Genomic DNA, 27743 nt, shown 5'->3' with positions numbered 1-27743 from the left:
AGGCAGACCCATACAGCAAATCACGCCCAGGACTGGACTTAACACAGCCACGGGGCTGAGCTGCCAGAAGTCCAGGCAGAGTTCCCTGATACAACATCCTAGATACAATAGAAGGCTTTCTCTCTTAATTCTGCCACACACACACACACACACACACCCTCCAACTCACCCCATTCAAATGTGAAAAGTTCCATATAAAACAATACAGGCTTAAACCACCCTTCTGGAATACTTCTGAAAAGCTCTTATCATAAAACACAAGTGGGATGTATTAGAGATCTGGCACAACACAAATCTGAACAGCAGTGTGGGCTCCCACCCATCCCTGGAGCCATGCAGGGATTACAGGGAGAGTCATCCTGCCAGAGTCATCCTGCCAATTCACTGTAACCAGAGCAACCCAGACTTCAAAACGCCCACTGCAGCACTCTAACCTACGTTGCTAACTGAAAACCCAAGTATCGGGCAAGTCTGCACCAAACTGCATGTTGCAGTCATCTATGTAACAGATACTTCCTAATCGCTGAGCACTTGCTCCTGTGGCCCAAAATTTTTCCTTCTATATCCCAATTTTATCAACAAACACTTCAGGAACCCTTCAGTGCACCCTTGGTGGGAGCAAAACAAAACCCAGGAAACCTGACAGTTTTGTCTTTCTAAAGCGTACAGCAGCACCAAGCTAACCACACCCCTGGAGAGCACTGTGTTGAGCTGGAGGATGGGAGAAGGACAACAGAGTAACTGCTGCCACATCTCCAGCCCAGCTAAGAGAGATCCCGAAGAGTTCATCCCACAGATGCAGGAATGCTTTTGGTGGCTAGAGAGCCACGCACTCCCTGAGCTGCATCCACTCCCACCAGCAGAGAGCCAGGGCAGCCAAACACATCGAACAGGAGCTGAGCTGTTCTAGGAAGGAGTTAGCCCACCTGGCAATCAGGGCACCTACATGCTAACTATCTGAGCAGCTCCCAGGAGTCTCCAAGGCAGTTTTTAGGATACTCAGGTTTTTCAAATTTTGTCAGGCTCACAAAACTTTCCTGGAAATTCTTAGGAGCTGAAAGGAAAAAAATAATTTGGATTTATAATTGGACCAAACACCAGAAAGTTTCCTGGACATAGCAGAAGGGACTGAGGACTGACTTCAAGGATTCTCATAAGCCAGACTGAAGAACTCCATGTGGAAATCACAGAATAGCCCTTCTGTGTTGCAAAACTTGAAGAAGTTTAAATTATTTTCCCTATAATGACAAAGTGAGGAAGAAAGCCATGAGGCCTCTGCAACAGAAGATGACAGGAGCTGCCAGAAGGTAAGAGCACCGTAGTTAGTGGAACTATTTAAAAGCACTTAAAGGTAGAAATTGAACACTTAAATGGTCAGAAAGGAAAAACTAACATCTAACAAGTTGCTTATTTGTTGTTTGAACATTTACAGAAAAAAGTGAAACACAAAGACAACAGGCAGTGAATGTATGGTGACCAAGAAGTCTGAGCCAAAGAAAAACACAGCACCTTCATGTAACAGGAAGAAAAAGGAAAAGAAGGAAGAAAAACAAAAAAAAAGAAAAAGGGCAAAAAAGGCTGTGGTTACTAAATCAGCAGGGCTGGCTGCAAATCACTTGGTCTGCTAGACTCCTGTGCAGCATTAACCATGGGAACCACTAGAGGAATTTGTTTGAGGCAGAAAATAATCTTTAAATCAAAATGGGATGTTCCCTCAGCGACTGCCAACAAACAGATTCCACTATTGCCAGTAACTTCTATCATTAAACAAAAAACAAGCCTCCCCTTCTTCCAAAAAAAAAACACATTTCTCTTTTTGCACAACTTTAAGCTTTTGTTAACAGATACTTCTCCAGCAGAATTTTGCCTGCAATACAGGTATTTATGACTTGTGACCTTTCTGTGTCTGGGTTAAACAACAGGGCTCCTGAGTGTTTCTTGGTGAAGTGGGATTTTATAGATCTTTGGTCATTCTCATGGAGCTTCATACCAGGCCCAGATATAAAAATGAGAGGATATTCCCTCCTTACTGAAATGAGCATGTATGTGAGTTGGTGTCCATAAATGGGAACTGTCAATCAGGACATGACTGGTAAATTTAACAATGGATTACAGAGCTGCTGTTCTGACTGGCAGAAAACAAAGTTCATAATTATAATATGCACAATACTGGATTAAATAGAGAGGCATTTACATTGCTCCCCAGTACTTAGATTCCAGTGCTGTCATGAAAAGCTACAAAAGGATGCGTACTTATTTATAGAACGAAAATATTACTTACACTGCTGTTCATTGTTAACTTCCTTTATTTATAACTTGGGAACTCAAAATGACACTTTTTATCTTTCCCACTAATGTTCAGATCACTAGGAAAAAAAGTAAAATTCTTCCAATATAAGGAAATAAGCTAAGAATCACTTGAATACTTTTATCATTATCACTTCTGCCTTAAGAGCTAGGCCCGTGTTAAGATGGAAACTTTCCAAGAAAACTTACACTAGACACTTAAGTTTAATATTCATTAATATAAAATTACATATTCCTTTCTCTTTCAAGTTCTGTCTTGACTCATAAATTTCATCCCTCTATTCTTCTAATCCTAGCAGGTTATGACAATAGGAATGTACTATTTAAAAGAGACACAAAAAGAATTCCTTTCCTTTTTTTCTACCTCACATCTCTCCAAACCTACCTGAAAGGAATAAATACTCCATTTTAAAATCTGTCAGGCAAACTGTGGCAAGCGTAAGTCATAAATGAATCAATACGAGGAGGCCACGTCTCAGGTAACATTATCTTAACCAGCTTTACAAATGTCAAAGTCTCAGGAATGCTTTAAGAAATGTTTAACCTGATGTGCACACATGCCTCAGGCAGAGAGTCTGAAGCTGCATGTGCTACGCCCATACAACCATGGAAAGGTCAAAGAACTAACTTAACTTGAACATAAACCTGGCAATAGCAGCAATAAAATCATCATTGCCATCATCACCTCAGAAAAATCACTGTATCCAACATTTCCAACATGTTAAAGTAGGCTTTCAGCTTTGTGCACTCCTCCTAATTTCAGATGCCTTTAGAAAACTGCACCTCTTCAGGCAGAGAAGTTGTACAGAATGGTGATAAATCCCAACTTTTCCAGCTTTATATTCTTCAAAAGAAATAGGTAACAGATCCTAGATTAAAGAGCCCAAACCAACATCTCCTAGAGCAGCCCACAGAGGCACAGGCTAAATTCATTAGCAAGCACATTCACAGCTGTTTCCTACTTCATCAGTCAAGTCAACAAGATATAACAAGCAGTTTACCAGTCAGTGTCAGTCCACAAAATGACTCCATTTAGTCTGTCACTCCTTCCCTTCTCCGAAAAGGTGGGAGTGTAGGTGCTTAGGGAGAAACTGCTTCCCCAAACACTTCCACCTTAGCACTGTAACCTGACAGACAGCATCAGCCACTAGCATGTTCCTCATGCTTTCTCACTGTCCTGCAGCAGTCCTGCTCCTCTTGCAGGTACAACCAGGCTTGTCTTTCAGAGGAGGAAGGCTGCTTGTGGGGGCTGTAAAGGCAGTATCCAACCCACAGAAGCTGTCTAAAAGTTGGGTCTGAGCCCTGTGGCTAAAAAGACTAGATCAACCTAAGTTAATCAAAATTTGTTTTGCTTATTAGACAAATGCAACAGTGGCCCCCCAGCTTTCAGCCTAAAAATATCCTTAAGACCTCAGCCTTTACTGGAAGAACTGGAAATTACACATTGCTCATCAACAACTCTGGGGGCGAGGTAAATATGTACACTGACTACTCCATTCTGAATCTAAGTGTTCTCCCATAGAAGACAGGTTTACTGAGAAAAGAAGAAGCCACATACACCTTGCTACAGCCTGCACAGCAACACTGGAGTGTCAAGTTCCCAATTCTCACTCCAGAAACTGGAATGTAGATGAGATGCCAAACAGAAATGAGGGGTTTAAGTTTCCCAGTATGCCAGTTGCAAAGACATATTTGTAGACAGGGGCAGGATTGTTTCTCCCCTCAACAGATCATAGAGGGAGGCTGCCAGTCAGGAGGGCAGAGCTCATAACACTGAACAAGTGTCAATGAAACTTGACCTGGGGAGGAAGTTTTGCCCTACTGAGTGCAACTGAGAACATGGAGAGGAAGACATACCTAGAAGTGATTCAACAGCAAAGTAGTTAACACTGCTACTAAATAAATTTACTTTCTAATAAGGAAATTTACCACCTACAGCTGCATTTCTGCTTCCAGAGGATACAGGTCTTGTGTTTTGCCTGAGAAATTGCAACATCCAGCCTAATAAAGCTGATTCTGATACCTCTAATGTTGGGGGAGAGGGGAGTATATAAAAACTGCTTTTTCCTCCTAAAAGCTTTCCTGCTTCACATAGTGATTTGTTACAGATATTTCTCAAATCATAAAGATTTATGCCTCAAACCCTGTATTACGTAACTCTGCAGATACAGTTCCACTACTTGAGGACATCAGATGTTACTTGTGAAAGCTCAATCTCTTCCTTTTCCCATGAGGACAACACATCAAACTCTCCTGCCAGTATGCCCTGCAGATAGAGTGGTGTATCTCTAACCAGTTGTCAACACTGGTCTGATTTAACTGGAGCACTGACTGAAGTCAGTGCAACCCACACCCAAAACGCCTTTGTTTTCAAATCCAAGTTATCTTCTTGTAAGTGTCTGGATTTTCTCACTGCTCTGGAGCTCTTCCTATAGTTATACAATCTTAAATAATGGAACACCCTCAGCCACCCACTAGGACTACAGACATGGGTGTTACAGACTACTGGATTTTTAGGGGGAGTCTCACTGCACATTAAGACTTGGGTATGCATGTGTGCAGAAGCTATTAAAAAAAGTGATGTCCATTCCTCTGGATTCATCTGCTGTGTAAGAAGCTATGCTGTAACAAGAGTCAGGTGGATAGATCAGTCTGTCTTGGAGACAATCTATTTAATACATTTCTGAGATGCCAGGAGGCACACATAACAAAACAAATTGCCTTCCTCTTAAGTGTTCCAGAAAACTGTGACCAAGGTTTAGTAATATGATGACAACTTCCTCTAATTGTTCCAGGGGAACTTCCTAGACCACTGGTCCACTGCCCCACAAGCCACACTACAGGCACACCCTTGTGCTCCATCCACACTTTCCAGCTCTTTTAAAAGCAGCAACCTTGACTTCAACAGAGTATAACAGCAGGAGTCCTGAGTCCCCCACTACTAGTCAAAGGTCATTTCCTGTTCAGTGGAAGTTTATTACTGGTCTAAATGACAGACAGCTAAAAATGCCCCCTATGACGTAGCTGCTATGCTGTTTCCATTGATTCACTTGCCATCAACCTCTTGGCATCAAAAACTAAATTAGTTTCCTAAGCAAACAATCCAAATTCTTTCATATTTTAGAAAAAAAAAATTAATTAAGACAATGGAGTTTATTAAAGATTTCTTACTAAAAGCTTTTGAATAAGTTTCTTCTTACAAAATACATTACACTATAAAGAGAAAAATACTACAAAACCATAAACATAAACAGGGAAAGAAACAGAGACAGAGTTTCACAAGCAGCAACAAATCAGTTTTTCCCCACCTGCCACAAGGAAAAGCTGTGGATAACTCCTCCAAAGATGGACCTGCCCTTAGCGAACGGACTACGCAACAGCAGAACAGTGAGACCCAAGAGAACGTCAGTCTGGTTGTCAATAAAAGCAGGGAAGCACTTCCAGTCCATGCTTTGAAATCAGCGGTCATACAAAGATACTGACAAAGCAAAAAGGCTACTCAGTAAAGGAAACAGCATAAGCCCATTTTCTTCATGCATGGCAAAGCTCATTGCTGAGCAAAAAGATGCCACTGAAAGGAAAGGAATCCAACAATGAACAAGGGGTTCAGTATTCAGTCAAGAATGAACTGCTCAATTATTGCCGGTGCTGACTGCCACAAGAAACAGTGATGTTATTAACAACCAGCAAAATCCAAACTGGTGACAGTTTTACAATTCAAATTCCAAACATTTCCCATTGATGAAATAACAGAATGAAAATGCTCCAGTGAGTTATGTTGATGAACGTGAGACCACAACACTGTCTGGAAAAGGAAACTAGTGGTAAAAGAACTTTTCATCCATGTTCACTCAGAGGTGGGGGGAACGCACCCAGAAGTGGCTTTGTAGTTTTTTCTATCGTATAGAAAACAGCCATCTTTACTTTAGAAATTAACGTGCAGAAGTTCATATGTAACTCACAAAATAAGTTCAAAAGTCTGTATATAACATTTAAAAAATTAAACAAATATTCAGTGTCAGGAACCACCACAACATAGAGATGTGCCTTAAGTAGTCATAGTTCCTCATTCATGTTCCATACTGCAATCATTATATGACTGCCATCTGCCCTTGTTCCACACAGAGTGAAGGCTGGAAAATGAGCAGCAATTGTTCTGCTTGTTTCTAAAACTGGAATATGTTTTATTAAATTGGACAATTTGCACAAGGTAAAAAGGGATTTAGGTCATGCGATTAAGATTGTCAAATGCTATTTCTGTGCCTCTATTTCTTCACTTGAGAGTTTGAATATGCTGTTGGCAGCCTAGTATTTCAGAAGTGCTCAATAGTCATGTCTTTCCAGTGTCTTGGCAGATGTATTTGCAGTCTGTGCTGTCAGTGGACTTAAAAGGATCTGAATATAGAGAGTACTATCTAATGCCTTGAACTCTTATTGAATAGACCTTGAACACAACTTGCATTCAAAATTATTGATCTTTTTAACCCTAAATCAGTGAGTAACCTGATTGCTCTTTCACACAGATTTCTTCAGATTACTGTGAAGATAGATTGAGATTTATGAACCTTTAAATACCCATGTGCCGAGGATCAAAGAAAAGCTTAGAAAAATCAGTACCACCATCTCCACAGCAGAGGTAACTAGTGTAAGATAAGACAAAGAGCCACTCAACAAAATTTAACAGTAAGCTATTCATAAATATTATGTGTTAAGTGAACACTTAACCTGTGAAACAAATACTCATGCACTTATATACCTCGTTGTAAAAGCTAAGTATAAACAAGCCTATGTACATATTTGCACGGATTATTGAAATTCTATCTTTAGCCTTGTGAGTGTATGCCTTTGAACCTTAACAACTCCTCGGTACTTGGGAAACCACAACTGGGAAACCTCTCCCCCTCTTTTTTCTTTAAGAGGAAGAACAGGAAGAAAGAATAAAATAGTAACTTCACAAATATACTTCTTTAAAAATCCATAGAGAAAGAGTTTCTCATGTTCTTGATAAACGCTGGAAATAATTCTGCTTTACAGAAAGATCTTATTTTGAATTTAGTTCTGACAACCTGCTAAACTGACAAGAATACAAAAGAATTTTTGGGAGTTGAGGACTGCAAAAATACGGCGCAAGAACAGTAGTCTTGATTTTTTTTTGGAAAAAAAAAGAAAAAAAAAGAGGAGGAAGTTCAAGAAGGAACTATGTAGCATCTTCTGAAGGTATCCAAAAGAATAAAAGTGTGTCAAAACTGCAGCAGGAAACAGAAGAGACCATATCAAAGTAAGCTAGTGAGTTTGTATGGCCTTGGGAAATGACAGGAAACATAGAACTGTGAATATAATTGTATCCAAAGTCCTAGACAAAGAGAAATATGATGGAATAGAAAGGAAATACACAAGTACTTAGGGTCAAAGTTAGGAAGATTAAGGCAAAAACATGTTTTATTTGGCAAGAGACAAAGGAAACACTAAAGAAAAGGTGTTCTTGATATGTATGTCAGAAAACAGGAAGGAAGCTATAAAAGTATCATTTAACTAGAAAGTTAAAACAAACCAACAATTGACTGTAAAACTACACTAGATTTGAATAATCTTCATAAAGGACAAAAAAAGAAAAAGAACAGTTAATTACAGCAAGCTATCTAACAAAATGAGAAAAAAAAACCTGGATGTTAAGGAGACTAAGGATTACTTAAGAATCATTAGGTGTATTCCTATATTATACTACTGAAGAATTATTTGCATTCAAGTCAGAAGAAGCTTTGCTTCAGAGTAGTTTAGGAACTCAGCAAAGCAAACTAAAGGGAGAGGCAGCAAGGTCTCAGAGCATGGTAGAAGAGTAAACACAGCAGCAACTTACAAGTGAGAAAGGGAGGTCAAAGCAGGAACTAAGAATGTTACGGATCAGACATAGCAGTTCTGATACTCAGAAGTGCCAAACACACTATGGAGGGTTAAAAGCTACTTTAACTTTGTTAAGAACAGTATCTATCTTTTTGGTATCAGCACAGTAGCTGATCACAACGAAGTCTTCTATGCTGACCCATATGACATTCGCAAAAGCGGTAACATGGTCTTCACAAATAAACCACAGGAAGAATGAGAAAACAGCATTCTGGTTGCAAAACTACCTCAAAAAATACCCATTCAGCTAAGAGGACATTTCAAGCATCATATAGGAAACCGCAGCCGTTTCTTGCATGATCCAATTTTTAGCAGTAATTACAGAGTGGCCTACCAATAACCACCACACTAACATAGATGGTAAGTGACACAAGTCCAAGAGTGCTTTCATAAGCAGGGTTAAAAACAGTTTTGACACAAAAGACAGCCAGTCTAAAATCAGTGTGATTGAGTAAGGAAAAACACAGATGTAAAGCACCACTTTGAAAGGGTAACAGTGTAAGTACTGCTACGAAGAAAAAGCAATCAGCTTTACAATATGACTACTGAGGAGAAGTTCCCAGGTTAACTTGCAGTAAATGAGACTTAGGATGAATATCAGGTTAAAAAAATAATAAGCACTGCAGCAAAATGGGAAAAATCCCTGTTCTTGGAACTTTTTTAAGAAATAGGTTAGACCAGCACTTGTCAGTGATAATCTCAGTATACTTGATACTGTCACATGTCACACCTCTGGCAGGGCTGCAGCCAAATGATTGCTGGACACGGCCCATAACTGTGCGAGATGCTCAAAGCTACAGTGCCATGAGGGCTGACTGAATTCCCAGTGTGGTTAAGGGAGTGTTATGTGAGAAACAGGTGAACTCTAGAAGAAGCTCCAGGAGGGGGAGCATGAACAGCCAGCAGCACATCAGAGTGACCGCACCAGTACTGCCAAGCACTACTGAGATTACTGAGGGAACAGTGCAAGCACTATCAAATTTGATTATGATTTAGCACGATTAGAATCAATGGGGAAAACTAATTAGGGATAGGGTGGTCATTTGGGAGAAGACTGGTACAGAGGAAGGGAGGTATGAAGGTGGTAAAAAGGAAGGTGAAAAAGGAGGAAAGGGGTAACAACCACAGGCAATCAGTACCTACCCGGTAGCCTTGTGCTGCTCCTCACCATAGCTTTAAATGAGGGCAGCCAGAGAAGCCAGTGGTTCTGAATCTATAACAAAAATCAAATTTGCTTCTGCTGTCAGGAGAACTGCACCTGGGAGGGAGGTTAAGGCTCTCCCCAATCAACAGGATGATGGCGAGGCAGTGGGACCAGCATCTTAGCATCGCCACATTGGTGCTTGTATGTCCCCAACCTTTTCCTACCAGCCCTGTGAAATTCCCTTTCATCCCTGCACTTCCACAACACTTTTGTAATGTCAAAGGAGCAGAATGCAAGTCCTACAACTTCATTCATCCTTAACAAGTAAAAATAATTTCCAGTATATTTTCAAGGACAAAGTGACCTATTTCCTATCTGCCCTGAGGAATGTCACCAAGCTACAGTGCAATGGAAAAATGTAATCTGTCTTTGTCTTGGCCACTCCATAATGATTCTAGTTAAATGTTTGGATTGATACTGTATTCCCTTTTCACAAACAATAAACTCTTTGACAGCTGGGACTTAACCTCAGCAGCCTTTGAAGGAAATAGAAGAAACAGTAAAACCATGATGTGCAAGACTCCATCATCTAAGTGAAATTACTAAAACAAAAGTTTCACAGACTCTGGATTCACCATAAACATTACTTTCAAATTTGTTTCATTTACAATACGGTTCTGGAAAAAAACAAACCAAACCTTTTCTCAAATATCTAGAACTTTAAATTGTCATATAGTTATTCATCGATTTCTTTAATTTTACTTTATGTGACTGACACTCATCTGCAATTCTGCACTGAAACTGAAGTGAGCATTCAGAAACCTTCTGGTCATCTTCAAAATAAGGAGAAAAATTATCAGTAAAAAGCACTCTTAACAAAGAAGGCTGAAGGCTTCGAAAAAAAAAAAATCCTGCTATATACTTTGCATCTTAATGGAAACTCTTTGGTTCCTTGATCTCATTCCAAACATCTGTGAGTGCAGCATGCCCTAATAATATCCATGGGAGTATCCCTAGACCTCATGGCACTGTTAAAGCACCCATTCAGAACTCAATGGGTGTTTTATGGCCACTGTTACATTAACTCTCTCTATCAATTATACATAACATTTGCTAGACTACATATGCAATGAAAAGGCCACGCATCTGGTAACTCAGAAAATATACACTGTTTCTATTTGGAATTAAATATGTGCCCCACATATTTTATACTCCCTTGATTTAATCAGTCACTATCTAACAAATACTGCGTTTCACCCTTTTCTTACTGAGAAATGGATATTAATTAGCTTTTAGTATGATAATGCCTTCCATGTAAGATGATCATCCTAAAAAGTAAATAATACTATTTTGTAGCATTCAGTGAGAAAACAGAATGGTTTATTAGACAGACAGCACTGGATTCTGCCCTATCCACTGGGTTGGCAAGCTATCACTGCTGAAGATGTATAGAGTCACTGAAACATGCCACATAATTCTGAAGGCCTGAAGCTGACATCTCTCAAAAAACTGAGAATAAAAATAGTATGGAAAAGTATGGAAAACTGACAGGCTATAAAGTATTTTTCATTGCAAGACTTCCCAAAGACTTTCACTAATTAGATGTACACAACTTCATTAAAATAATATACAGCTATGGATGGTAGGAAAAAGCAGTGTAAAGACTATACTTCAGAATCACAAAAAAAAAACAAAAGCAGCATTCAAACATACTGGAGGAGCAAATCCCTACAACTCATCAGAACAACTGAATGTACCTAAAATTTGCCCCTACTGTGTAAAGAGAATTTTTCGGGAATGTGCAAGTAACCACATAGATCCTAATTCTGACTCAAATGTGGTTCCAGATCAGAAGAACATACCAGGACATAACACAGCACACTTAAGGAACCATGACACCATGACTACTACTGGACTTGGGACTGCCAGAGAAAGAAGTGTTGGAAAAAAGAATTCTTCACAAGTTCTTTTCTTACTTATTTACATACTCCTACACTGCAGGCACAGCTTCTGGCAGAGATGAGTGCAGAACACAGATCAGTCTCAACTTCCTCTCAGGGATGCCAACTGGTCAGTGGCTTCCAGGAAGATAAAAATCACACGGCAAATATCAAAGAACATAACTGTTATCTAAGCATATCTAAAAGCATTTCCTAGAGGGAGGGTCTGATCACACTCAGAACTGGAGAGAAAGATCATGGTACCATCCAGAAAGAAACACCCCACATTCTGGACAACTTAGGAAATCAAGATAACAAGGTGTATTGCAGAGCTTTCAGTGCACATTTTATGTGCAGCCATCACGGCAAATTAATGAAGAACACACACTTCTACACAACAGAGTAGGGTTTGCAAGTCTGCTACTGCATCCAGCCAACAGACTGCATCCCAAATCCACCTAAGTGTTGAAGCTGCAGCCACACAGATCCTGGATCCAAATCTGGCGAACCTCCCAACCTTGGGTGTCCTGTTGCGGTATTAAATCTTTCATCTTGCTTTTTACTATAAATGGTAAACAACCTTGCAGTGGTTTTCCCATGCACCCCAGCCATAATTTATCAGGGCACTGCCATTTTGAACCAACTCATTGTTGTCTATCCTTACCATAATAGCTTTCCTCTATAATGGGAACTAGCTGCTGTCTGTAACCCTGGACTACAGAATGAGGCTGCACAACAAGAGCTTTCACTGTTAAGCTACTGGTATCAGCATCTTGGTGGTTAATAAAGCAGTAAGCAACTGTAAAGCTTTAATTTTTATTCTTTGCTATGTGTACAGCTTCTTAAAATTATTCTTGCAACTCACCAAAATTTCTCTTTGTTCCTCCAGGTTTTTTAAAAAGTTTGAAAACTCATGTAGTGATGCATCTGTAATACAAAACCAGAAAAAAAAAAATATGTAAGTTTAATCACATTGCAGGATGGCATGGCAACCATGGCCACTTTTAGTCACTTCTTACCTACCTATGTATCTTTCATCATCTGTCTCTGCATCACCAATGAATTCAAATTTAAAGTCTCTCAGAGAATGGGCAAATTTTCTCTGGGCTGCTGAAAGGTCTGCAAGAAAAAAAAAAAAAAGCAGAGATTGAAGGTTAGGAAATAATTTTAAAAACGCTGGAAGATCTCCCTACCCCTAGAATAAACATTGACAAGAAACTCTTAACACCAGTTTGCCCAAGGACATCCCAAGAAAAGCAATATTGTCTAATGTTCTTCTGATCTCATCTGTGAATCTGTTTCATATGTTTCTTTATACAAGACTATATAGTAGAAAGCAAGTGTCATCACGTGCAGTATTAGACCTATGGTTAAGCTTCTCCATATCACAATTTAGGGCACAGGCCACACAAACTGATTTGTAACTACAGAAGTTTTAAGGCACAACACCACTCAGAATAAGCTGCGCCAGTTGCCTTACTTTGCTAACCTCAATTCACTAAGATATTTATGAGCAAAAGGACACAACTTCCGGTTTTCTACGTATTATACATATATAGTTCTCTTAGTGAAACATTTATACTTAAACAAAATTTAAAATAATTGTTGCACTGGAACTAGAAATTCCATGGAGTTAAACTATGCCTAAAGTTAAATTAAATGTACAGCATTTTTTGTATAATAACCATTTTGTAATATTCCTAAAATATTTTCTTCAACCCAATTTTTACTTACTACTGTCTGACAACAGTCTTACTACTGTCTGGGTCAGAGGGCAGCACTCTTACATCCCTCAGGAAGTGATCTGACTCTATTACTATACACAATACTCTATTACTATACACAATATCATCATTATAAACCCTCATTAAAATGTCTAAAGCTGAAAATAAGCAGTGTGTACACACTTTCCTGTTGTGCTGATACGTGCAGGTTGAGAGAGTCACGAGTTCCAGAAGGACAGAATTGCCCACGGGTAAAAAAAGACACATGTCCTGGTAGACTCCTACCCAGCAGTAAAGGTTTTACTCACATTTTTGTTCTTAGCCAAGGTTGAAGACAATTTGAAATTTTTAGTTAAACTATAATCTTCTTACCACATGCAGTTCTGAAAGGCTAAGAACAACTCTTAAGAGCTAAGCATTTTTGTTCTTTAATATTAACTGGAGCTAGAAGACTACAGACTTTTTTTGTTGTTGCTGTTCTTCTTTCGTTTGATGTTTGATGTTTTTTTGTTTTGTTTTTTCAAAGAACAACCTTGCATCCCACACATCATATGATTTATCATGTGTCATAATCAAGCACAACTTCAACATACAATGCTGCACTGGAAGTTGAGTTCAACCATTTAAAAGAGCAAGTGAAAAATAGTCTACAAACAGCAATACACATCCTAAAATAAAAAAATGCTTTCTCTTCCTTGCCATTCCATACTGCTTTCTTTTCACCCATTTCTCATTAGTCCTTTCCTCTCCTTCTCTGTAAAATGGTGGTGATGCCATGCTGCCAGATACTTGCCTCCCTTTTGCAACTGCTTCTAAAGTCTGTACATGTACTCTTCAAGACATGAAGCAGCAGAAAGCTGCACAAGGTTGAAGGAAGAAGGATGAGAAGGTTGAAGGGAAAGAAAAAAAAAAGTAACAATTCCCATGGAAACATAGGTATTTTAACTCAAATATCTTGCGGGGTAAATGGCTGTTCATAAAGCAGACAGCAAAAGAAACAAGTTTTGCCAGCTATGAAAGGCTCAAATATGGAAAATAACAAGTTCCTTAAATATCTAATGTTATGCTTACTTGTGAGCCAGGTCGCAACACAAGGCTGAAAATTTATGGAAAAATAAGACCAACAATCTCACAAAACTTATTTCATTTTCCTGAATCTGATAATCCCCTGCCAAGGCCCTATCACATGAGAGCTAGCCCCGTGCTAGAGGAAGGAATTGTTTATTACAGTCTCTCCCACATGTAGAGGTGAAGTATTCAAATACTGCTGAGCAAGGTACATGTTAACAGAAGGAATGCAGCACCACATGCACACACACACCCCTTTCCATGCATTTCTCTCCACTGAATCTGCTAAGGGACTGGAAATTACTGACCAAAAGCTAATTAAGGTAGGCTTAGAAGCAATGACCTTTTAACACACCAAAGGTAGATTTGAAAAGTTCCTGTATTAAAACCATGAAGACAATCAATTTTTGCAACATCTTCCACATATCATCTCTGAAATGCTGAGCAACTGCTCCAGAAAACTTTGGAAAGCATCAGGGGGCAGGAAGAGGTTGGGGTTTAGGACATGAATGATCTGATGGATCAAGAAAAACCAAATACCTAGACACTGAACCAACACTTAGAAGGTAAGACAACAAAACAGGAAGAACTTTTCTGACAGATTTTTAAGAACTTGGCACTTTCAACAAAGATGAGAAGTCAATGGAGCAATAAAAGCTAATCACATGTCGCAAGATGCAACTGGAAAGAAAGAAACCTGACTGGGGGAAGAACAGCCGTTTGGTTCAACAGACTGCTGCTGTGATCAGAGTCCTAACTGTTGCCTGTTTACTCAGCAGATGTTAACTACAAGATTCATCCTCCAATATTTATGTCTCGTCCACCAGTCTTGTTTTATTTAGCTAAATTTACATTTAAGGTCACACACTGTTTCCATTCCCTATGTCAAAATAGCACCAGTCGAACTCAAAACCAGCACCTTGCTCATCAGAACCACTGGTGCCCAGCTATTCACAGGAATGGAAGAACCTCTGGTCTGCCTCCTGCTAAACTAAAAGAGGCAAAACCAAGTATCAAGCATACAATGGAGGAAAACTTCCCCCAAAGGTCAGAGCAGGAAGACTGAACTCGTTTTGCTATTGCACCAGAAAAATTATGAGGATGATGTCTGGGCTCAAAAAGATAATACAGCCCTATGCTGGATTTTCTTGCCATCTGACAAACCATGGCTAAACCTGGGACAGTCTGCAGTCAAATCTGCTGTGGGGAAACAGCATGAACCGGCTCCAGCCTTTGCCCTGATAAATTCCACATATCCTACAATACATACACAGACATTCACATAATTTTAAGCATTTATAAAACTCTACAAAAACAAACTAGATGCTGATGTCATCACAAGTACTATCCACTGTTACTACTATGTTACAATTTAAATGCTGACCATCGTTGCTTAAGCTAGAAATTTCATAAGTGTTAACTTGGCTTTCTTCCATTCTGTGTCAGAAGAGCTTTATTACAGCAAAATTAGTCAGCTGGCACTGACAGGTACATCCCAGTATTGTTCCACATCAGCATTAGAGCCTGCAACACCAGTATGTGCTATATAACAGACTGTAAACATATATGGATTCCAGCTACATACATTAGAATAAGACAGTACCCGAGTATCAAACAGCACAACCAGTTACACTGATTATCCAAATAATGTGGCAGCCTACTGAAAAAAAAAAACCACAGTAAGAATTTAGGAAGCCTGAAAATAATTATTTTATTCTCTTTAATCTCCACATTCTACACAGTAACACCAAACAGAAAGGCAAAGGAAATAGTAATGGGGTTGTTGCTTGCTGAAAGCTACTGCTGTAACTTAAAGGGAGGAACAGGGCATTCAAGATCAAAGAGCATGGAAGTATCGGCCAAACACTAACATTCTTTCCTGAATAAACCTGGCAAACCCTTAAGGGAGAGTTATTTCAAAGACTCACTTTCTTAAGACAATAAAAGAAACCAAGCATCTGCTAAATATTTTGACCAAAAAAAATGAAGACAGGCACATTTCCAAAGAGAGAAGGGAGGGTCATAAGGACACCAGGGCTTTTAGTTTTCTTGTTACTGTTCATATCAGTAAACTGTACTTTCTTCATGTTTGAATCTAACTACTTAAAAACCACACCAGAAGAAACAGAAGCAGCCGCCAGCTCTCCCACTCTGCTCTGAAACACTTGAGTAACAAGGGCTCCTGTCAGTTCACCCTGTGCCAGATGCACAGCTGGTGCCCCACACAAATACCTCTATATTTTTCCATTTGGATTTGAAGGAAAATATTGTTATTCCTTATCTGAGTTTGAGCTGAGCCAACACAACACCATTAGTTGCTAGGCAGTGGCCACCCTTCAAAGCACCAGACTCCAATTGTTCTCTTCAAGATTAGTACTAACTTCACATTAGCTACCTAAACTAACACTCACCCATGAGGCCTAGATCGCGTTTGCATGACAGGAGAATTAACCTGCTTGTAACAGCTTCTTGCGTTAGTGTTAATATTTTTCTACAGCAATATACAGATTCCTATACCAAGTCCCACACTTACTGTGTTGTGATGACCATTTAAGAACTGGATTTACATTCAGGGATCAGTGCTGGGACTGATCTTGTTCAACATCTTTGTCACTGACATGGACAGTGGGATTCAGTGCACCCCCAGCAAGTTTGCCAATGACACCAAGCTGTGTGGTTCGGTTGATACGCTGGAGGGAAGGAATGCCCTCCAGAGGGACCCTGACATGCTTGTGAGGTGGGCTGATGCCAACCTTATGAAGTTTAGCCATGACAAGTGCAAGGTCCTACACCTGGGTCGGAACAATCCCAGGCACAGCTACAGGTTGGGCAGAGAAGAGATTCAGAGCAGCCCTGTGGAGAAGGACCTGGGGGTGCTGGTCGATGAGAAAATGAACATGAACCAGCAGCATGCACTCACAGCCCAGAAAGCCACCTGTATCCTGGGCTGCATCAAAAGGAGCGTGACCAGCAGGCTGAAGGAGGTGATCATGCCCGTCCCCTCTGCTCTCATGAGACCTCGCTTGGAGTACTGTGTACAGTTCTGGTGTCCTCAACATAAAAAGGACATGGAGCTGTTGGAACAAGTCCAGAAGAGGCCAACAAGGATGATCAGGGGACTGGAGCACCTCCCATATAAAGATACGTTGAGGAAGTTGGGGCTGTTCAGCCTGGAGAAGGCTGCATGGGGACCTCATAGCAGCCTTCCAGTACCTGAAGGGGGGCTATAGGGATGCTGGGGAGGGACTCTTCATTAGGGACTGTAGTGATAGGACAAGGGGTAATGGGTTAAAACTTAAACAGGGGAAGTTTAGACTGGATGTAAAGAGGAAATTCTTTCCTGTTAGGGTGCTGAGGCACTGGAATGGGTTGCTCAGGGAGGTTGTGAATTCCCCATCCCTGGCAGTGTTCAAGGCCAGGTTGGACAAAGGCTTGGGTAACATGGTTTAGTGTGAGATGTCCCTGCCCATGGCAGGGGTGGCGGAACTAGATGAACTTTTCCAATCTTAACTAGTCTATGATTTTACATTGCTATTCCCTACCCCTACCTACAAATTTTATCGATACTAACAGATACAGAATCACAGAATGGTTTGCATTCAAAAGTACCTTAAGATTGTTTAGTTCCAACCCCCTTCCACTAGACCAGGTTGCTCAAGGCCCCATCACACCTGGCCTTGAACACTGTCAAGGATGAAGTATTCACAAATTCTCTGGGCAACCTATTCCAATGCCTTACCCTCACAGTAAAGAACTTTCTTGTATCTAGCCTGAACATCCCCTGTTTAAGTTTGAACCTATCACCCCTTCTCCTACCACTGCAGTCCCTGATTAAGAGGCCCTCTCCAGCATCTTTGTAGGCCCTCTTCATATACCGGAATGCTGCTATGAGGTTTCCACACAGCCTTCTCTTCTCAAGGTTTAACAGTCCCAGTTTTCTCAACCTGCCTTCATATGGAAACACTCCAGTCACAGGAGCCAACCCACCATGTTTCATTAATGCTGATCATATCATATCCCTGTAGATGTGCACACATCTCTAATTTGTCTTGTTTACTCCCCATACTACATGCATTCGTATAGAGGAAAATAAGCTCAAGGAATGAAAGATTTCTAGCAGCTTCATTCAATATGTATTAAAATTGCATGGTCTCATTCAACAACATTCCCCTCAAAAAGCTAAAGGGTTAAAACAATATTTAGATTTTACTACTAAGCTTGTCTTCAAGGATGTTACTACATTAAGGACTAATAAGTAGACTTCTTGATGTATTTAACTCACAGTAGGCCAAGATCAGGCAAGCCACACAGAGACTTGAAACAGGCAAGGACAAGCTGTGTGAGAGCTAGCCTCTCCCCTCTTCTTCCCAGCCATCAATCTCACTTTCACGAGCTAATGAAGCAGCTTCAGAGCAGAGTACTCAAAATAGTTTGTCCAAGAGATGCAGTTTGGACTCATATGACACTTCATACGAAACACCTATCACCTCAACACATACAAAAGCAACTACCCATTTCTCCTGTGTCCCCTTTAGCAAGGTAAACAATGAATCTAATATAATTCATGACACTGAGAACAGGATTTAATTATTACCTTAGTAAGGTGGATAAACAGTACTTATTTATCAACTTCGCAGATGCAAGCCATGTGGCAGATTCTTAAGAGCAGGGACATGTTCCAACTCCCTGAAACCAAATAAATTTTTACTACTCATTTTTATCTGCTAAGTATATTGGAAAAAAAAAATCATCAGAACAGACAAAAATGACAAGTAAAGCTAAGACAGCTATTCATTCCGCTCCAAAGCCGGAATGGAAATAAGATTTCAAAGACTACAAGGTTTCTGGACAACATTAAGTTACCCATAGCAACTCATGAGTTTCTGAAAGCTTAGCAAATTCAGGTATAAGGATTAAAAATACACTCATTACTGACTTGTCAAGTTGCTCAATATCCCCCTTCGTGTGGAAGCGTAGTTAGCAGACAAAGGTCACCTTCCCATGACTGAGCTTGGTCAGGGACCAGTTTTGTAAAGGTCAGCTAGAAACCCAGATGGGTATAGCCCAAAGAGATGGTGGTTCTGAAGAATATAGCTGAACAATGGACACGAGAAGCAATCCCAGCTGTCTGGTCTTAGCCTAACTCTGAGGCTTGTACTCAAGTTACCCAGGCTGCAAGGCCTAACCTTAGGTTATTAAGGGTCAGCTACGTGCAGTAGAAGAAAGAGGCTAGGAGAACAAAGAGGCTTGGTAAGTTGCTCAAGGTTAGCAGAATGTGGGAGCAGGATGGCGAAGCTGCAAGAAACATGCTACAAGTAGCAAAAGTAACAGAAGGCAGAATTTTCCCATTTGCCTCTAATCTGTCCCAAGAATGTTTGTATGTAGCAATTTAGCACTATATATACCCTAGGCTTAAACAGAATAAACGGATCACTTTATCAATCACATTGATTGTGTCTGTGTTCCCTCCGCACCGCGACGATAAAATTGGTGCCCGAACAGGGACCCAGGGACCCAGGTACCCGTAGTGGCTGGGGTCGTCGTGTGCAGAGCGGGGAAGCACCGGAGAAGCAGCATCCGGAGGGTCATAAGGCATCGATCTCGCCGGTCGAGAGTACTGAGTGGTCGTGGACGACCTGAAGGAGAGGAAGCCGGTTTTTGCCGACAGAAGAGCCTCTGCCTTCGCTGCCCACTAATTCGGCTGTCTGCTGGTGAGCTGCATTGGTACCAAAGCTGTATAGTTATGGAAAGACAGGCAGCCTATGATTTGTTTAAATGCTCCTTGAAGAAGCGAGGTGTAGGAAAAGAAATAGACTTAGGGAAAGCCGGTTGAATCAGCGCTGCCCTGGCGCTGGCAGAGCGCTGCAACTGCGCTGGAAAGTCAGACGTCTGCAAACTGGGAATCTCGCTCTGATCAGGTGAGCGGCTGGGGAGGAGATGGGGTCCACGCCGACTAAAGAGGAACAGGCGGTAATGAAGCTCCTCCAACAGGTTCTCTCTAAGAGAGGACTGCAATATGATAGTGCCACCTTACAGAGGCTGTTGAGATGGTCCCGTGATCGTGGCTTTATCCCCACCATGCAAGCTGCCTTGGCATTGTGGGATGAGATCAGTAAAGGGACAAAAGACGCCCAAAAACATTTGAAACTATGCAGATTGGTAATTAAGACTTTAAAAGAAAATAAATCAGAACGGGCAGCAGTGGCACTTGTTTTCATGGCCACTGCTCCTTTGCAAAGTCAGTCAGAGGCAGGGAAGAGTGCTATGTTTATGGTATTTGCTTCTCCCATTGTGCCTGGGATGGCATCGCAGAAGCCTCCTCAGCATAAGGGGGAAGATAAAATGAAACGGCGCTTGCACCCGAAAGTACAGGCAGAGAGTGCAAACGTGGTCACCTCTGACCCAGAGGAAGGAGACCCCAAAATCAGAATTGGAACCAGACCCAGAATCTCTGGCAGAACTGGACTTGTACCCTCCCCTTCCTGATCCCGACTCAGACGGTTCGAACGGTTCGGCTCATCGGCAGATGCGAACCGCTCTCAGGGATGGTCAACTGCAACAGTTGCTGAAAAAATTACAAGCATTGGAAACAAAAGAAAGCTCTGAACTCTCTGCCCCACCCCCCTACAATCCACTAGTAAAGAAACGGGAGTGGGAAGGGGGTCTTGGGCACGGGGTAGGAGATCATGGTAATATCTCTGTTAGACGCTGGCGTGGGATGATCAAAGATGCAATTATTACAGGGGAATTTTTGGCTATGAGTCCCTTGATGTTTTCAGTCCTTCTTAAGGTGAAGGGTGTAACCTTTAAAAAAACAGACTTAAATTTACTGTTGAAATGGTCGAAAACTCGTTATCTAGAGATTGACGATTCTACCGTATTTGAGGTCTCTTTGTGGAATGGTGCAGGAGTTAAATTGTGGGATGCAGTCATAAAAGGCAATGACTCTGTAAAAAATTTGCTAACCATTTGGAGATCTATTTTAAATACGTTAAAGTCAAAAACCGAGATTGTGGAGTCCAGTCGTCATTCCCCTACACACCCCACACCACACCCCCCCCGAATGTTGCCGCCACGGCTGCAAAGACTGAGGGCAGAGATGAAGATGGTCCTTTTAACCTGGAGCCTATTCATCTGGAAAAGGAGCCTGATTTATATCCCCCAAATCCTCAGGTTAAATACACAGCTATAAAGGGAGAAGCAAGATCAGTGAGCGATGCAGGCATATTGTGTACTTTCATAGTAATAGGAAGGTGTCTCGTATACTCTTATCAGGGATATTGGGCATACTGTAATGGACTGTGCACTTGGAACCCCGTATACAACTCATTTAATACAGTCTCTCTGTGATACTCATGTACTAGAAGTTGGTAAACATAAGTATATCCAGGTTTCTATCGACCTTTGGAGACCTTTACAGATATTGTTGGCCACTTCTTCCAACATAGGCTGGCCACCTGTGTTGGAATGACTGTACATTTTGGTCAGTATAAAAGCCCAAAGCCTCATGCAGTGTGGGGGAGGCAGAGCCTCTGCGGGGACGCCCGCTAAGGCTGAGCCTGCCACTTTGCCCTGTGATGATGCTTCTCGGAGCTGGTTTTCCTGTTAGTCTCCACAGAGTCCTTTTGCCATGTTCTATACGTGGAATTGTGCAGTGGAAATAATGTTTGTTTGGATGTTATACTTCAAATATTATAGTTGTGTGGAGTGTGCTTATGGGATCCCATATGTGTGTGTGTGTGTGTGTGCGTGTGTTGAAAGCAGACGATGTTCTGTGTATTTTATTATTTTTTTTATTATTGTTGGGTTCATGTAAAAGTTTTTAACAGATAGCAATTTAACATTTTGGGCAAAAAAGGGTTAATGCAAAAGTGCAGTTGCCGGCAAGTATTTATGGCTGCTGCTGGAGCAAGCAGGCATTTGTAGCTCCGAGCAGGCAGGCGTTTGTAGCTGTGCAAAGCACTGTGAGAGAGGGAGAAAACATATTCAACAGCAACGCCTGACCCTTGTCATTCCTAAGAAGGAGAGCAGAAGACAGTCTAGCTACATCCTATTGGGGTTTTTGTATTATTTTTCTTTTATACAGAGAACTAAGCAGAGAAGATTCTGTATTATAATCATTACAAAATGAAAATAAGGTAAAAGAAGAAAACTTTATAATTTATACTTTTTTTTTTAACCTTTGCCAGATTATTTATAGATCTCAAATCTTGGTATGTCATAGAGATACTCTTAAACTAGGCCATTGTCAGGGCTTGTCCTACGTGCTCTAATCATGGCCCAGGATTAGGTATTGGAGTCAACCCTAGAGGTCTCAAAAGTAATGAGATATGGCAGATAGACGTCACCCATGAGAACAGTTTAGGTTGTCTAAAGTACTTACATGTAACAATTGACACATATAGTAGGTTTATTTCAGTAACTGCCCAAGCAGGAGAAAAAGCCTTGCATGTTATTCGGCACCTCACTAATTGCTTTGCCGTTATAGGGGTACCTGTTACAATAAAAACTGATAATGGCCCAGCGTATACAAGCGAACGGGTCAGAAAGTTTTTCCAGCTATGGGGAATACGTCATGTCACTGGTATTCCTCACTCCCCCACAGGCCAAGCTATTATTGAGCGAGCCCATGCTACAGTTAAAAGATATTTACAAAAATATTCTGAAACCACGGATACTTATGAACGGCTTTCTAAAACCTTGTTTGTCTTAAATCACCTGTGTGTGTTTGGAGATTCTGAATGGCCAGCTGCCTGTATCCATTTTTCCCCCAACAGAGACATGAGTGTTCACCAGACACCAAAAGTCCGGTATCGAGATCCCAAATCAGGTTTATGGTGTAACCGTGTAGACTTGCTGTATTTAGGCCGAGGTTACACTTGTGTTTTGTCGCCAACAGGCCCTTTATGGATTCCATCTAAATGGATACGTCCGGTGAATCTCCCCTCTTCAGATAGACCCCGAAGCCGACGAGTGGGAGAAGAATCGACTGAGTCACGCCTTGAATCCATTAATTGGTAAGTTAAACAGACTGACTGCTTCGAACATAGTTTTGTGTTTAGATAATATTACCCTTACAGACCCAGTTCAAGGCTATCAGCGCTTGTTTCTGCAACCGTCGAGTGAGCTACGTCGTGAACTCTCTCGACCTTGTCAACAGTGTTTTTTTCTGTGATCCAATTGTGATATTTCAATGGGGTTGCTGTTGGTCTCTGCGTCGTAAAGCCTGCCGACTACGGCAGAGCTGGCTACAACAGAAACCACTGTGTTTATACTGCCACAAATGGTTTTATCGCAACGGAAATCCCATTGTAGCTTTAAGGCATTTTTTGCGAGATTATCAATCAACTGATTTCCAGATAATTGGTTTGTTTGAAAATAAGAACAGCCTAAATCGTGCCTATTATCAGTTTAGCTTGCAATGGTTGCTTGTAGAACTTGAGGCTTTAAAAAGGACCCTAATATTTAAAAAACGCTGTCAGTATAGAAGGCAATAATGGAAAAGGTCCTAGTTCCACTGATGATAACCTTTCTTGTTAGTGAAGCACTTGCTTTCCTGCCTGATTTAGCCAGGCCACGAAACAGTGTCTGGGTTACCACAGCAAATATCACAGGACAGCAGGCTTTCTGTCTAAGTCTGGCTTCTCCAAGCAACCCCTTTCGTACCTGTCTCATAGGAGTTCCCGTGTGGAACCCTCAAGAGTTCCTGAGGTACGTAAATAATGCCACTGTTCTAAGCTTTACCGCTGCCAATGCACTTGTCCTGATTGTACGGCTGCAAGACGTGACGGAAAATGGCAATGTGCCATCATTAAAGCCCTTAATGACACTCTCGCCTCCCCCCCAGGGGAACTGGATCTTTTGGGAAGTGTAAACGCAACGAATATCACCGGAGGTGGTTGGGTGTCGTTTGAGCCACCCACAATAGACCAGCTAAATGTGAATCGGAAAAATTGGGCCACAGTAGACTCGGACATTAGTAATTTAGCAGGCATTGTGCGGTCCATATATTCCCAGTGTAACTCCACAAATGAGCCCTCCAGACGACTTCCCCCGGGTGTCTTTTAAATCTGTGGTGATCGGGCCTGGAATGGTGTCCCTGTCAGTCCTCATGGAGGTCCGTGTTATCTTGGCAAACTATCGCTATTTCACCCGAATATCCCTCTCTTGATGCAATGGGCCCATAGAGATGCTGCCCGTTCCAAACGGAGCGTGCATGAGTTAAAGTGTGATGAGATAGGTGAGCCTACCTTTTGGTCTGATACCAGAACTCTTTTCCAATCGTTACTCCTCCCACAGACGTCAGCAGCCCAAGCATGGTATAACCTAAAACGACTAGCATGCTGGATGAAAAACGATTTAAACCTTACCTCAGATATCTTAAGCAAATTGACGGAAGATGTAGTCAGTATGAATCATGCGGTTTTACAAAACAGGGCAGCTATTGATTTTCTATTGTTAGCTCAAGGCCATGGGTGTGAAGATTTCGAGGGTATGTGTTGCATGAACCTCTCAGACCATAGTAGCTCTATACACAAGGAGCTGCGACAACTCAAAGAGAATTTACACAAGTTAAAGGAAGGTGACTCTTGGGACCTCACCTCTTGGTTAAAGTCACTGGGACTAGGATCATGGTTAAGCAGTATTTTAAGCCACTTTTTACCCGTATGTATCTTGCTTTTGTTCATCTTGATTTGTTTGCCTTGCATGATTCAATGTATTCAAAGCAGCCTTATGAAAATTGTAACAAATATGTTTGAAAAAGAAAAAGGGGGAATTGTGGAAGCATGGTTAGCAGACAAAGGTCACCTTCCCATGACTGAGCTTGGTCAGGGACCAGTTTTGTAAAGGTCAGCTAGAAACCCAGATGGGTATAGCCCAAACAGATGGTGGTTCTGAAGAATATAGCTGAACAATGGACATGAGAAGCAATCCCAGCTGTCTGGTCTTAGCCTAACTCTGAGGCTTATACTCAAGATACCCAGGCTGCAAGGCCTAACCTTAGGTTATTAAGGGTCAGCTACGTGCAGTAGAAGAAAGAGGCTAGGAGAACAAAGAGGCTTGGTAAGTTGCTCAAGGCTAGCAGGATGTGGGAGCAGGATGGCGAAGCTGCAAGAAACACGCTAAAAGTAGCAAAAGTAACAGAAGGCAGAATTTTCCCGTTTGCCTCTAATCTGTCCCAAGAATGTGTGTATGTAGCAATTTAGCACTATATATACCCTAGGCTTAAACAGAATAAACGGATCACTTTATCAATCACATTGATTGTGTCTGTGTTCCCTCCGCACTGCGACGACACCTTCGCTCCAGCATAACAAAGTGTAAGCATATTTGATCACCCTATGCCCTTAAAACACATAAGAAAACTCACCACCTCTTGCCATTTCAGTTTAATTCAACTAGCAATGCAGCATCCTGCTCCTACAGGCCCAAAGGCACCTTTCCAGCTGCAGCTCCAGAGCATCCAGCAGTTCACAGCTTCACACTCTCCACACTCCTACACTCAAGTCTCAGACAAATCTACACTAATTGTACTAAAGTTACAATGTGTTTTACTGTTTACTAAAAACCTTCAGAAATTTGGTGTCAACAATATTACTCTATATAGATTACACATTTGTGCAAACACCAATGAGTGTTTAAATTTTCAACATACAACAAAAAACTAGGAAGAGCTAGCAAATAGCAGCAGCATTTTAGGAAACGTCTTCCAAATTTTCCAAACATAGGGCTTTGTTTCCAAAACAAAAAAGCTTTGCATTCTTTGCATTTCAGCGTTACACAGAAAAAAGGAAATTGAAATAAAATGAAAACCAAACAACCCTAAGGTAATTTATATGTAAATATAAGAAATGAATAACCACGTTAGGAACCTTAATCGCTAATGGAACCTTTCTTTTTAACTCATTGCAGATAGGAATTGATTATGGTCCTCTGTTACACTAGAAGTCCAAATTTTGTCACGACTCTCCCAACTAATGGCAACAGGAAGTGAACAGCTAGAAACCAAAAAAGAAAATCATGTTTTTCTTGCCCAATCTAGGTAGAAAGAAAACTGAATACTGGGGCAGTGCATCCTTCAGAATGCTGCCTCTGTTAGGAACTGACTGGGTGCACACTGGGGTCATTAATTGTGGAATAATTACATGACAAGTAAGAACAGGCTATTTAGCCTGAACAAGCCACATGTGAATAGTACAACGATATTCTAACCTCCTCCCCACATCTTAGAGAGAACTACCTTATTTTTGCAAGATTTCTATTTCGCAGACATAGAAAGTATTTCATAGAAATAATTCATAGGTTACTTCTGTCATATTTTATGATTTTCCTTCTTTCAAATGCCTAATCCCACAGCCTAAGTGCCACTATTTGCCACATCAATCAAAACAGGCAAGTTAAGAAAGTTCCCAAATTTTAACAGAGTACACTTACTTTCATATATACGCAAAATGTTTTAGATGCCATAACCTCCAACCATTATTTTCTCTTACAAAAAGCATGCATAAATAACATCAAACACACATTGTATCTACCTTCGATGGTGAAAACAGACTTCAATCATGTCTCCTTTTTCTACCCTTGCAAGTACAAGGGTACAAACTCCACATTCCCCCGCATCAAGAAACAGCTAATTAACATGCTCATTACTGTATATGAAATGTCACAAAGTAGCATCTTATGCGAGTATGGGCAAAGTGCCAAAATATGCTGGTATCACCCCTCAGCTGCACCACACCTCCTTGGCCTGAAGTTACTTGCCTTTTTAGCTGGGTTTTTGAAATCAGCAAAGCAACCCTACATGCTGCCAAGGGCATTTCCCTCTTTGCACCACAGGCAAAACAGCACATTTAGTTTCTCAGTGGATATTAAGGCTCTCCTAGAGCATCTCTTACCAAGAAGTGCACCCCTCTGCCAGCTCAGATGGTGACTGAAACTTTCAGTTCTGCTCTTCAGAAACACAGTTAAAATTCATGACACAAGAACACAAGCTGTATCTCTTACCCTACAACCCTGCCAATAGAAACATTCCTGCAGCCACCCTGACCTAAGACCTGTATCCTACAGAGCCTGCTGAAATATCAGGCAACCATGACGGAAGTTCTTATGGAGTACAAAAAGATAATTTTCTTCAAAGGAATCGCAGCCATATTCCTGATCCTTACAATCTCCATGTCTTCGGCAACAAAATGGACCAAAAGTCTACTATAAAACGAAGTAATAAATCAGAAAGCAAGGAGTAAGAAAACCGAACTTGCAATGCAGAGAACTATGACAGCATCTCATCAAATTCACATGGATCCCAAAGATAAAAACTAGCAGTTCTGGATTTGCTGCAAAGGTTTCCCTCCATCGTCTTTCTCATCAAACAGCAGCAAGAGAAATATCAATGTTCTACATATAATCTGTTCCCAAAAGAAAACCACAACAATCCAGAAGCAACAGCCTGAATACACAATACCATAATAGTTGGCACCATCAAATACCATCAAAGCTTTCACCAGTATAACTTTCTGCAACACCTTCAGCTCTGTAAGTAGCACAGACATGGGGCCTGTTTTCCACAAGCGACTGAAATAGAAAACATGAAATGAAAATACTCCTTTTTAGAGATCAGGATTTTACTACTATTAATGTAGAAGTGTATGGATTCAGCTC

The 27743-nt window shown here is 41.0% G+C and overlaps 1 protein-coding gene across 3 annotated transcripts in view; it reads right to left on the bottom strand.

Annotated features, from left to right (window-relative positions):
* The window catches only part of ARHGAP10 (Rho GTPase activating protein 10), a 166589-nt gene that overhangs the window by 100017 nt on the left and 38829 nt on the right, over positions 1–27743 (bottom strand). For all 3 annotated transcript variants that reach the window (XM_061354199.1, XM_061354200.1, XM_061354201.1), the window contains exons 2-3: positions 12316–12411; positions 12158–12219 (exon numbers count right to left, since the gene is read on the bottom strand). In XM_061354199.1, the coding sequence (XP_061210183.1) occupies positions 12158–12219; positions 12316–12411 (158 nt within the window). The remainder of the gene's footprint in view (positions 1–12157; positions 12220–12315; positions 12412–27743) is intronic.

Source organism: Neopsephotus bourkii, unplaced genomic scaffold (genome assembly GCF_033783945.1).
Source record: "Neopsephotus bourkii isolate Nb327-2 ecotype Australia unplaced genomic scaffold, CSIRO-AGI_Nbou_v1 NB_718, whole genome shotgun sequence".
NCBI lineage: Eukaryota > Metazoa > Chordata > Aves > Psittaciformes > Psittacidae > Neopsephotus > Neopsephotus bourkii.
The sequence above is the reverse complement of the archived record's forward strand: the minus strand, read 5'-3'. Positions and strand labels throughout refer to the sequence as shown.